Raw genomic sequence first — 14,285 nt, 5'->3', positions numbered from 1 at the left:
GAATATGAATTCCCTTACTGCTGTTTCACTGATCTTAGCAAAGACACAATTAGCTCAAAACATATATATAGTTTTAATCAATTATATTCTCCCACATTTATTTATTATTATTCATTAAAGTAATCCAGTTAAAGATGTATATAGTGATATTAGACCATGGTTAACTAATCTTGGATGATTTATTGTGTTATCATTTTTGTAAAAAAAAAAGCGCTATGAAAAGGTTGAATATATCATGTCCCTTCTAGCAGAAAACTGAAAACAGATAGGAATCATTAACACTGTCCCTCATCACAAGGCTCGAGAAAGGCACCACTATATCCACCTGTTCCTGTCTCATGCTGGGACCATTACCCCATGTGACACCATACATCTTAACCCCAGGGGTAAAGGCATGGAATACCTAATATAAAGCAGTCTATAACCTCAGTCTAGATTAGGCTCTTTCTAAATCTAGCCTGTTATATTGCTCAACCAGCACTATGTTGATTTGTACCATTTGTTCCTTGAGGTATAGGTGGCACGAGTAATCGATTTATAAACACTCATTGTGAATGTTCAAACTCCTCTTGCGCTTTTTTATAGTGGGAAATGGTATAATTAGGCTATAACTCATCTCGTCTCGTACCGTTACTTTAAGCTAATTTATTCAGATACACACCCATGAGTGGTTTCGTACCATATATTGATTGTTTTTCTATACAAAAAAAACACACACAAAACTAAAACTAAATTCTCTAAATAAATGAACATGGTTACAGAGTGGCACGCAATTAAGTTTCATAAATGCATTGTTTTGCAGCAAAACCGTTATATTTTTGCACAAAAGTACACACAATTAAAACAAAAGAAATATGATTCAGAATGGTTATGAAGACAAAGCCTACCTTGGCAGATAACAGCGATGATGAGGGCACCCACGCAGCTGGCAGACAACAAGTACATCCTCGCAAGTGTCTCAGATGCTTCTCTCAGTTTAAATGATCTTCAGCAGACGTTGGAGCAGCGATCCTTTTAGTTGTTGTTGTTTTTAATATACTTTACCGTTCCTTCGAACTTGAATATCTCGGTGGAACGAATTTGGTTAGTTATCTTTTGGTTCTCCCGAGGCAACGTGCTTCACAGTCTGTGTTGTAGTCTGTGGCAGTGAGTGAACAGGTATATATGCGAGAGGGGCACCACCAGCGAACGAGGGCGTAGGCAACTATCCGCAACTCCGCCCAACACCCACCCCTTTGTGGGTGTGCTTTGTCATTCTCTCTCGGTCTGTCCACACACACACACACACACACACACACACACACACACACACACTGTATGCAGACCAAATACCGTAAGCCTACTGTAAGAACAACATGCACTTCGTCTCCGGTAAAGTTATTTTTTTTGTCTGTGTTTTTATGTCACTGACCTATTGTGCAAAGACAAACAGGAGGCCGAATAAAGTCCTTCATGTTATGTTCCCTTAAAACAGGTTTGTACACTCACTTTTGAAATTGTGTATCACTCATTTGAGTCACTGTGTGTGCTGTGATAATGATACTCATCATCATAGCACACACAGGGACATGTCAGTAACTCAAATTGAACTATACTGCAGAGTGCAACACTTTGACACCAGGTATAATTACTATTGACTCATAGAACATGCCAAGCATTTCAACATACAGCTGTCTGTTAATACACTTGGAAAACAGACTTTGATTTGATGTCAGATCTGTGAAAACTATCAATACATTTTGATAAGAATTTCATGTGGGTCAAAATTATTGAGACAGAATGGCGACCAAGTCTTAGAGTTTGGTATTCAATTACCAAACAAAAACATTCTGCTAATAAGAGTGTTAGCTTGGATCACAGTGCTTAGAAACAGTGTAACTACCATGACTAAATAGGCTAAAAGTAACTTCAATACTTCATCAATGATAAAGCAGAGGAAAACAAAAACAATCCTCGTCGTGAGCTCTGGAAGCTACTAAACAATCAACTAGGCTGCGGTCAGAAACTAAAAACCACTTTGACAGGATCAGCAGAGAATTCAAGATCAGCATCCTGTCAAAACCACTTTGACAGGATCAGCAGAGAATTCAAGATCAGCATTCAAGATTAATTCAAGATTAGCAGGAGCCCTCGTACAAGGCTTCTTTGACTATGCATGCACCTCCTGGTACCACAGCACCTCAAAGGCCCTTAAAACTAGGCTCCAGACTTCCCAAAACAAACTGGTCAGCCAGGCTCCTACTTGGCCTCACCCCCCGAACCCACCTCACCCCTGCCCACTTTGACAGACTGGAATGGCTTAGGGTCGACAACAGAGTACAGCATCTTGCAATGGGTCTGGTCCACAAGATTCAATACTCCACCAAGATACCCATGTAATGGTCTAGATACTTCCTTAATGTTAACGAAGTCCACACACACAACACCAGAGGGAGTGCAACGAACCATGTACAACCCAGAACCCATATAGCTATGCCGTACTCCAATTTAAATGCAGTTGTAGGGCCTACCACTTTCTATAGTCAGTCCACTTACTGCAGTCAGTCCATTTGCTACTATTACGAGATTATATTTCTATGGCCCATGTCCCTGACCTTGTTCATCATAGCTAAGTATTGTGTAAATGTGTGATCAAACTGTCATTGATCTCATTCTGTCCTCGGACAAATCCAGAATCTCCAAGAAAGGGGTTATTGTATGTGGGCTTAGTGATAATTTTATGATTTTCTGTACCCGCAAAAAGTCTGACTGTCACAAAACAGTCATATCTATAGGGACCTCAAAACCTACTCTAGCGAGGCCTTTAACCTTGAACTGAAGAAACTGGATTGGTCCGATGAGCTCAGGAGCTCAAACAGCAAACACCATGGCTCCTTTGAGAAACAACAGGGTCAAAACCCGCTCGGAGCCATGGATGAATTCGGACATACTGACTGCAATGAAAGCCAGAGACAAAAAATGCTCTGAACTTAAATGCAAGTCCAAGCTAGCCAAGCGCTTCGACAGTGATCTCCAAACCCAACTGGGCATCCTAAAAACCCAACAAAACAAGCTTAGAAACAGTGTAACTACCATGACTAAATAGGCTAAAAGTAACTTCAATACTTCATCAATGATAAAGCAGAGGAAAACAAAAACAATCCTCGTCGTGAGCTCTGGAAGCTACTAAACAATCAACTAGGCTGCGGTCAGAAACTAAAAACCACTTTGACAGGCTGGAATGGCTTAGGGTCGACGACAGAGTACAGCATCTTGTAATGGGTCTGGTCCACAAGATTCGATACACCACCAAGATACCCGTCTAGATACTTCCTTAATGTTAACAAAGTCCACACCCACAACACCAGAGGGAGTGCAACGAACCATGTACAACCCAGATTCGGCACAAACAAGGGACTAAATTATTTTCGCTCCTATGCCACCAAAATGTGGAACGCCCTACCAACAGTCATTAAGACATGCCCTTGACTCCTTCAAAACCGCTCTCAAAGGGCACCTACGGACGGCTGCAATTCGAAACTGTCCCCCGTAAAATTTGAATCCCCCCCACCCTCCCCCCCCCCCCGTTTTTCCCCTCACTGTATATGTTTCTTTTCCCTTTTTACCTCCTTTATGATGAATTCCTGTTCTGTTCTTTGACTATATAGAAGTGTCTATTTGTTCGTCTCTAAATGTTTTGATGAATTGAACATGGTGGACCCTCTTGTAAACAAGTGTAATGCTTAATTGGGTCGTCCACTCACAGTTAACAGTCTTTGTATTGAGTTTGTGCTTGAAATGTACTGTAATTCTGCAAACTGTATTTCAATAAATATATAAATATAAATATTTCAATCAATCAATCAATCAAAGTCAATTAAAGGACCACTTCACCACTTTTCAACCTATCTTCATATAATAGGGCCTCACTAATAATCATGATAAAATGGTACATTTGTTTCTACTCAGTGTGTCTCATAGGAGGCAGATTTTTGATTTTCTACAAAAAATGTTTAGATTTGTATTATGGTTATGGTATTATGGTTCGTATAAAGTTCGCAATGCAACTTTTCAGGACCAGAATGCCTGCAGTCCTATGAGACATACTGATGGTGCCATTTTATCATGATTAGTAAGGATAGGTCCTTTAATACAGTCCTATATGGTCTACTATACTGTAGCGTTTAGGATTACTAGTTTTCAAGGCAGCCCGACCAGGGAGTATGCATTGACAGTGATGAGTCACCGTTAAGTCTTTCAAATGTGTCTACTCTGCCATTTCAGTCTTAATCAGTGACGGTCCATAAATCATGGCTTATTGATATCCGAAACAGTCACGATAATTTCAAAAGTATTGCCTAAACTACATGGTTACCATTGTCTACTTGTCATTCTTGTTGTAATGTTTGTATTTGCTTGTAGCACAGATACTAGTAGAAGATCATGCACCTGGAAGGTAGTTAGGTAAAGTTAGCTTAACTTGTGGCAAATCTGCAACGTTGTGACAGTTGCTGAAAGTTGGGGTACCATTATCAACCAATATAAGGCAAAAAAAAAAATCCAAATTTCATTATACTTTAAGTAGCATGTGACATGTCAAAGGGGGTTTTCATGATGCTCAATCCATTCCAAGCATTAGTTTTGCACGAAAAACACTCCTTGGGCTAAATTCGACCATAGCCACTTGCCCAAATATGTGCCCAAATGTGCTGACCTCATCACATTTGTGATGATGGCTATGGGCATTTTTAGGCAAAGGAGTGTTTTTTGTGCAAAACTAATGCTTGCAATGGATTCAGCATCATGAAAACCCCCTAGTTTGACATGTCACATGCTACTTAAAGTATAATGAAATTTGGAATGTTTTGCCTTATATTGGTTGATAATGGTACCCCAACTTTCAGCAGCTGTCACAAAGTTTCCCAAGGGAGTTGGGTTGGAACAATTGTTTCTGTGATAGTAGACACCTTTATGAACACATCTGTGAAGAAAGCTAGTGGTAAGCATTTTTTTTTTCCAGATTTGCCATAACTTAAGCTAATTTTCCATTATTAAGGGTTGGGGTTGTTTAGTTAGGAAATGTGTATACTTTGAATGTTGTAACTGTATGTAAATGAAATGTTAAAAGTAAATAAAATATAATAATAGGCCTATTGCCTACTTAAATAATGGGATTAATTTATTATAACCTCCGAATCCGTACAGAGTGCGTCCCTGTCTCTTCAGAGCATAGACGACCTCCATAGCAGTCACGGTCTTTCTCTTGGCGTGCTCGGTGTAGGTGACGGCGTCACTGTTATCCAGATCATCTACAGAACCCACTGTGAACACAGACGATATCTCGCCTTGAAGTCCTCCGTTATCGAGCCACTGTGGCAACCAAGCAGCAAATGCAACAATACCGGAGAATGAGTGCTGTGGTCGGTCTCCAGGCAGCCTACAGAGGCCACAGGGAGAGACTGGAGCTTGCTCGTCGCCATAAAGCAGCTACTGTCATCCAATCTTCATTCAGAAAGCACAGAGAGCACATCAAATTTCAGGCCATGTGCCTGTCTGCCATCATCATCCAGAGATACTATAGGGACTGCATTCTTCAAAGACGAGAGACAGAACGATTCCTGAAAATGAATCTCTCTCTCTCTCTCTCTCTCTCTCTCTCTCTCTCTCTCTCTCTCTCTCTCTCTCACAGTTAAACGTACAGTATATTGCTAGTCAACTCTATAATATCAACTCTATAATATAATACAATATAATATCATAGGCTATGTACAGTACAACACCCCTCCTGGTTCGTTTTGCTCACATCACCCTCGGATAGTTAACTTTACAGTAATATTATATTGCTAGTGTACTCTTCTATAAATCATGTTTTATTTTTTACATTACCCCTATTAATATTATATCAATCCAAGACACTGATACAATAATTTACATACAATTGCTGTTACCAAATGCTGCCCTTTGACAGCATTAATTAATTTACCATTTATTAATTGAGTAATGCTTATTTGAAATGTGTCACTTCCCATTTACTGCACACAATTAGGTCTAGACGATGTAGAAGTGGTTAATATCTATAAAAATTTATATGATTTTGAACTATATGTAAAATCTTTATTTTCCAACGACAATAGAATGAACCAAAGAATATAATCGTCGAATATAATCGCAACATCAAATCAGTGATTCATGGCTTAAGAAAATGAGAGAAACGGCAGGGTAGAAATAGCTGGGGATTAGACCATAGGCAAAATTATTAAATGTTACTTAAAAATGAGCCCCACTTGTGTGCTGTCTTAAAATGAACTAGGCCTGGCTACACTTTGTTACGGACTATTTGTGTGGTGGTAATGTATCACAAAGGCGTGAACTGGTAATTATCCCATGGTGTAGAATAAAGTGAAGAGGATACTCTTATAAAAGTATGTGGTTGGCTCTTAAAAGAGCCTTTTGTGGGTATAAATATGGTGCACCGTTTACTTATTTTTGGGAGCGGCCTTCTTTGCTGCCTTGGGTTTGGCAACCTTCTTGGCTGGAGCTTTCTTGGCTGCTGCGGGCTTCTTAGCCACTTTCTTGGGGCTCTTGGTGGCCTTCTTCGGGCTTTTAGCTGCTACTTTCTTGGCGGCAGGCTTCTTGGCTGACTTCTTGGCCGCTGCAGGTTTCTTGGCTGCAGCAGGCTTCTTTGCTTTGACTGCTTTCTTAGCAGCAGGCTTCTTCACCTTCACCGCTTCCACCTTCTTGCTCGTCTTGAAAGAACCAGACGCGCCGATGCCTTTGAGCTGGGCCAGGGTGCCTTTAGCGACCAGGCTCTTGACGGCGATCTTAACGCGGGCCTTGTTCTTCTCCACATCGTAGCCGCCGGCAGCCAGAGCCTTCTTGACCGCAGCCAGGGACACACCGCTCCGCTCGTTAGAGGCGGACACGGCCTTGACAACCAGCTCAGCGACGCTGGGTCCGGTCTTCTTGGGTCGGGGAGCTGCCTTCTTCTTCGCGGCCTTGGCCGGTGCAGGAGCTGGTGCTGGTGCGACTTCTGCCATTATTCTCTCGGTCGGTTGCTGTTCCTTCTCTGAAGCAAACTATGAAAGAGTGATGCTGAAGGCTGTGAAGGGGCTGGACTTAAACACCACGTGAGAACCATGTAGAGTCAACACACACCGAGTATCTTCTCTCTTGTGCCACTTGTGTTTTCTCTTCGATTAAAATAACATATAACAAACTACCTTTTATTTTATGAAATGCAACAAAGAGCTGACCAGTTAGCACACAGGGCATTATTTTCATTGATATGTCTTAGGTAAAAACAGCACTCTGGTTTTCAAGTTACACACTCAAAACATCACCCTTCCACAGTCCGAGCAGTTTAAAACATTTGAAACTGTCACCTTAACAGCAGTACTCACAATCTTCTTAGCAAACATTCATGGCGACTTGATACCATAAACTATACTCTTGTTATGTCCTTAATTTTGCTATAAATGAAAGGTTTTCTGACCCCAGTCACACTCCAGTCAGCATGATGGTGGAGAGATGAGCCTGACTTCCAATGACAAGATTGACAGCTGTTGGAAAACAACAATAACCTACTGTGATCAACCACAGGAAATAAAACGTGTTTAAACCTTCAATCAACTTTTGTATCTGTATCTGATTATGGTTTCACTGACAATACATTATATTTATAGTTTATATATGTCAGTTTCAGTTTGTAGCCAATGTTATTGTAGTATAGGCCTATACATATTGTAAAAACGTCACATTTTACACCGTCCCAGCTAGGCTGGTGTGAGACAAAATACATCTTGAGTGTTGTGTTATTATTGCAATCACATGGTTAGTATAACATCATCATGATTAGATATCATCACAAATTCACTATCCTGACACTATCATGGTAAGCGTCTTGTCAGTATCATTTGAAAATATTTTGTGCATATGCAATATGTAGAATGGTAACAGTAATATCATATAAAATGAGATAGACAACATTGGAATGCCATTCATGCATTCATTCATTCATTCTGCTGTAGGACTATTAGTAGTAATATCAGACATATTTCAAATATAACTCAGCTAGTCTCAAGGCTGTATGTTTAGAATCCATACATGGAGTTCATCTTAAGCCTTAATGTGGTTGTGATATTGTACTGTGATAGTAGATCAAAGGTATGTCTAATAATCAATACAAAAATACACAATTTCAGTTTGTTTCACTACTTTATTTAAAAAATAACTGTATTAGTGCACTGACAATATGTCACAAGAATAGGAGATTTAACTAAATTTAATTGCAGCTTAAAGGAGAATTCCATGCTAGAAGGCTTTCTTACCTTTCTTTGTAGTTGTTACGTCCCCACCAAAGAGGTCCAGGTGTTTTATTGTGCAAAAGCTCCTTATTGGCCATTTCCCCTACCATAAGCGCTCAATGAATTGCATTGAATCGAATGGGAATGGAATGGGGCTATGGGGTGTTGTGCTAATTCGCTTATTTCCATCGAAATAAGTAGTAAACTGTGCCGCTTGGGATATTATTTACATTATGAAGAGAGGATATATACAAAAAATATATAATTTTGAGCGATGGAAATAAGCAAATTAGCACAACACCCCATAGCCCCATTCAATTCCCATTCAATTCAATTAATTTAGGGCTTATGGTAAGGGAAATAGCCAATAAGGAACTTTTGCACAAAATAACACCTGGACCTCTTTGGTGGGGACGTAACAACTACAAAGAAAGGTAAGAAAGCCTTCTAGCATGGAATTCTCCTTTAACTCCTGGTGACTGGATTCAAGAGTTGTGCAGCTGTACAATGACAGCGTCCTGGTATGTGTTCTGCAATGTCCTGTACAAGCTTGTGTATTTATTACTCTGATAACAATTCTTACACTAAAATTCTGATCCCCTCCCCATAGTAGAAACATGCTTGCAACCCCCACCTGCACTTTGAGAAGCCACTGATAGACATGTAAATTAGATTTAAACCAAAACTCTAGACTTGCTTGGTACAGAAGAGTCTCATTCTGCACCCATTCCAGGACTATGAAGTGTGAACAACTGCTGGTTTTGGTGTGAAGCATCTTGTTGAGTTCAATACAATGAAACAATGCCTGCCCTCCCCAACAGGGTAGAGCTGTGCAGCGGAATGTCTTTAAATCATTTGCATGTTGATCACACATTTAATCCTTGGTTTATTTCAGTTAGATGCATTATTAGTTATTATTTCTGATTAAAGTAAGACCAGGCCTTCTTAATCAACTATTAAAAAAACCCCAAAAACAGGCATTTAATCTTCAACTGTTGTGTAAATCAAAATAATGTGTCTGCTTAGCAAATGCCATATTCTGTCTATACATATTCCTGGCCAACAGCAATAGTTATCATAGCAAACAGTTAAATATGGAACGATAAAATGCATTTCCATCTATATGAACGCATCAAGGGAGATGATGCAACATGTTGGGTATTTTTATTTATGTAATTGTATTTGAAATAAATTATATAAATGTTTTTACAATTTACATTTCTATGAACAAATTGAAAAGATAAATGGGAATCGCAGGCCTTGCATTATTGTAGTTCCTAGTCTTAACTAGAAAGCAGAGCCTACATTCCTGTTTAATGGTGCATCAGTCTATCAAGTTTAGAATTACATAAATTGCTCTAAAGATTAGACCATATTCATAGCAGTAATTTTATATAACCGTCTAATGAATGACTAGATTAATAACTGGACAGACAGACAGACAGACAGAACTGGCAGTTGGCAGGTTCTGAATCTGTAGGCATTCGGATAAACTCTTTCTTGGAAAATATGTGTGGTCCTTAAAAGGACCGTTGTGTTTAGAGCAGACAGAACAGCTTACTTGGAGCTGGTGTACTTGGTCACAGCCTTGGTGCCTTCAGACACGGCGTGCTTGGCCAGCTCACCGGGGAGCAGCAGGCGGACGGCGGTCTGAATGGTGCGGCGCTTGTTGTAGTGGCCCAGACGAGAGGCTTCACCCGGGTGTTGTATCGTCATCATTCATCATAGATCCCTCCCCGTCAGAAACTAATATCTAACATTAAATTGCAGTCAGCAGTTCAGTTGGCACGGCGGCCATTGTAATTAGTAAATACTATATTATTTATTTACCTTAAACCCCAAATGTGCTTTTGCGCTCCGGGGTGGTTAATTCCCTCATCATGGCATTTACTGTATATCCAACGTGTGTTACGTGTCCAGAATGTCATTATGTACGTGAGGGTAATAATGGTAGTCGCCTGGCTCATGGCTGCAGGTGCAGGACACTGAACACTGCTGCTGCTGCTGCTGTTGTTGTTTTTATTATTGTCCTCCTCCTCGACAACTCCACGACAATGTCCTCTTCAACGTTAGCACTCGTCCCCCTGCTGAACACTGCTGCTGGTGCTCATGAAGGGTTCATGAACTAGACTTGATTTGGGCTTGGACCCACCAAATAAATCACTCATTCTCTTCTGAGCCATGTTGACAACAACAACACACACAGTCAGGCTGACCGGATAAATTCAAATTTGTGCGCCCCGTGCGTAAAGGTAACCGGAAATAGCGTCAGCAGCAGAGCAGAGACGATGATAAATATAAAAACAAAACAAAAAAGTCAGTGTAGTTTAAGAATACTATTTATTTTATCCTCCAACCAGGCCCTGCACTTTTTATTTATATAAATAATAACGTGACATTTCTATTATTCATATATATATATATTTTTTCTTTCCCCCCCTCCTGTTCGAGGGGGGCTGTGCCTGGGGGGGGGGGGGGGGGGGGGGGTGCACCCCTACTTCCCTCAGCCATGCACACACACACACTCATACACACGCTGCATTATTTATCAGAGAGGCTGTGCTACTTCTCCTCTCCTAGGTAGAGTATTTACAGCTGGGATTAAATCACCAGTGAATCCTGCTGGACGGGAACATGAATATTCCTGGTATTTTAATACGCCCGTTGAAGCTCCTGCAGGAATAGTCAGCGGAGACGCTCTGGTCGCACCAAACACAAGGAAACCTCTGGCTACCAGTATAGCCCGGCAGCTTAAGGCCATATTTTAGCAAAATGTGGACGCGGTGGACAAAAGCGGCAACATTTTTCCACATGCTCTCCATAACCATACGTTTCATTTTGGAAGGGGGGGCCACGTCATCAAGATGTCAGAAGGCGGCCATCTTGGCGTTCAAATATGGCCGCCATGTAATATCTATAAGTGCCGCTATCTCGGCTTCTAAGCCACTTAGAAGGTCAATCTTGGTGTCAAAATATAAATTATCTGGGTCAAGGAATGCAATAAGGTCATAGAGAATATCACTAGATGTTTATTTGTGCCAATATCAAATAAATACGGTCATTCTAGCAACATATTTACATAATCTTCAAATTATCTGTCACAATTACAACTGCAAAGAGCTGTGCAATTCCAGTGTGCCTTCTGACATGAGCATCTTGTACCACAACCCTTTTTACAACCGCACTTTACCAGTTCATTGCAGGCTTTTGACGCCATAGGTAGAGTGCTCCACACAGGAAGCCAGCCCTGGTTGTCGACATCCAATGTCCATCCCCATCCTTCTGGACTGGGTGTTGGCTGCTGGGCCAGTTCAGACGTGGCCCAGATCCCAGACTGGTATACAACTCGCTTCACGTGCTGCAGCAGTGAATCTTGTGTTGGTGGAATGTGTTCCATCGTTTTGTTCTTCTGGCAGAACCATTCTCGCCGTGCTTCATTGACAGATTCCAAATCACTTGTTTTGTCATACATGATGACTGTAAAGCGCTCAAGAAGCTGAAAGTGTTGGGCATCTATGGTCACATTAGTGTATGGATTTTCTGTCATGTAGGTGAAGGCCTGGGTGACCTCAGGGTAGGAATTCCAAGCCACCCATGCTGACTTCTTCCCTTTCCCACCGAATGCTGATGTTGTGTCACAGCCTGTGTAACAGTGGAAGACCGGAAGTGCTGTGGACTTGTCTTTGCCCAGAGCATGGCAGATGGTGTTTATATGAACATTGGTGTAGTTTTTGGTCTTCATTACATCTGGCATCACAGTGGTTGGCACAGACATTAGCCACTACATGCTGCCATGTAACCATGAAGAGGCAGACACCAGGATAGTGATTCACCTGCTTGATGCCCTGGTACATGGCTGTTCTACCTGCTTGATACGCACTGTGGATACGGATGTTGTTGTTATCCTCATCGGTAAGTTTCATGCCCTGTTCACCAAGTATCCAGCTGCAGACATCTGGGTCGCTTTTGGCACTGGCAAAAACTACACCAATGTTCATATAAACACCATCTGCCATGCTCTGGGCAAAGACAAGTCCACAGCACTTCCGGTCTTCCACTGTTACACAGGCTGTGACACAACATCAGCATTCGATGGGAAAGGGAAGAAGTCAGCATGGGCGGCTTGGAATTCCTACCCTGAGGTCACCCAGGCCTTCACCTACATGACAGAAAATCCATACACTAATGTGACCATAGATGCCCAAAACTTTCAGCTTCTTGAGCGCTTTACAGTCATCATGTATGACAAAACAAGTGATTTGGAATCTGTCAATGAAGCACGGCGAGAATGGTTCTGCCAGAAGAACAAAACGATGGAACACATTCCACCAACACAAGATTCACTGCTGCAGCACGTGAAGCGAGTTTTATACCAGTCTGGGATCTGGGCCACGTCTGAACTGGCCCAGCAGCCAACACCCAGTCCAGAAGGATGGGGATGGACATTGGATGTCGACAACCAGGTCTGGCTTCCTGTGTGGAGCACTCTACCTATGGCGTCAAAAGCCTGCAATGAACTGGTAAAGTGCAGTTGTAAAAAGGGTTGTGGTGCAAGATGCTCATGTCAGAAGGCACACTGGAATTGCACAGCTCTTTGCAGTTGTAACTGTGACAGATAATTTGAAGTTAAAGATTATGTAAATGTTGCTAGAATGACCGTATTTATTTGATATTGGCACAAATAAACATCTAGTGATATTCTCAATGACCTTATTGCATTCCTTGACCCAGATAATGTATATTTTGACACCAAGATTGACCTTCTAAGTGGCTTAGAAGCCGAGATAGCAGCACTTATAGATTATAGATTACATGGCGTCCATCTTTGAACGCCAAGATGGCCGCCTTCTGACATCTTGATGACGTGGCCCCCCTTTCAAAATGAAACGTATGGTTATGGAGAGCATGTGGAAAAATGTTGGTGCTTTTGTCCGCCGCGTCCACATAATTTCGCTAAGCTACCGAACTCTTGTTTGGCTGGTCCAGCTCTGTCACTCACTGTCCAGTTGGATACTAGAACGCTCGCCTCAAAAACACAGTCAACTGTTTGGAATAACGTGTTCCATCTATGCGCTACGTCCAACCAGGGAAACTCCCCCCTGTCAGGTGTTAAGGAGCGACTTGGACACTCAGGCATGAAGGAAGCATGCGTTCAAGTCCGTTGCTCTCCCCATGTCCCCCATATATGGGGACTAGGTTGGCGGAGGGTGTGTAGAGCCCATGATCACATTAGATCATTGTCATAGGGGTGAAAAATTGGTTACAAAATCATTAAAAAATGATTAAAAACAAAAACACAGTGAACCTGGGCAGGGACGTGCACACATAGACGTCAAAGGGGGCTTCAGCCCCTGCCCTTTTAACCGTCTGTAAAACAACTGTCCTCTCCAGACCACAAATGCAGCATTTACTACGGTGAAATAAATGTAAATGCCCTTCCTCTCCTTTCCATGCCATACCGGAAGGCAGCATTCAGGAGAATTGTTTTTTTTCTCTCCGAAGTCTCCTGAACTAATTTGTTTCGAAATCCATGCCGTACACCGTATCTCCAGTAGATACAGAGTGCAGGGTTGCGCCCCGAAAATAGCTGATCTATAGCTGAGCTCACAGCTTGTAGATCTGCTATTTTCACTATTTTGGGCCAAAAGTGCCCTCTTGGGATTTCAGCCCCTGCCCCTCTAACACTCTCTGCACGTCCCTGCGTGTGTGCATGTCCTCAAGTGGACATTGCATTCAGGCAGGCGCGCAGTTGGGGGGGGGGGGGGGGGGGGGGGGGGGATAATCACCCTCAGTTTTATGAGGTGGGGGGGGATCGTCCCCTCCACCTTTTGAGCGGAAGAAAAGGAAAAAATGATCAGGCAGCAACCAGTTCTCGTTTCAAGGCGTATTACTGCTGGTTTGGTGTATCCACGGCAGCAGCTGTTTTGCTTAAAAGTGGAGGGGATGATTATGATGATTACTATATTTACCCAGGGTATCTGGGCTAAGCTCAAGAACTTGTTT

General features: G+C 41.9%; 1 protein-coding gene across 1 annotated transcript; it reads right to left on the bottom strand.

Annotated features, from left to right (window-relative positions):
- Positions 1 to 6,455: 6,455 nt before the first annotated feature.
- LOC306943181 (histone H1-like) lies at positions 6,456 to 7,016 on the bottom strand (the record flags this gene model as incomplete). The annotated part of the gene is made up of 1 exon (XM_079529387.1): positions 6,456 to 7,016. The coding sequence occupies one exon, from the start codon at positions 7,014 to 7,016 to the stop codon at positions 6,456 to 6,458; it is 561 nt and encodes a 186-aa protein (XP_079385513.1).
- Positions 7,017 to 14,285: the final 7,269 nt, after the last annotated feature.

Source organism: Electrona antarctica (assembly GCF_951216825.1).
Source record: "Electrona antarctica genome assembly, chromosome: 19".
NCBI classification, from domain to species: domain Eukaryota; kingdom Metazoa; phylum Chordata; class Actinopteri; order Myctophiformes; family Myctophidae; genus Electrona; species Electrona antarctica.
The sequence above is the reverse complement of the archived record's forward strand: the minus strand, read 5'-3'. Positions and strand labels throughout refer to the sequence as shown.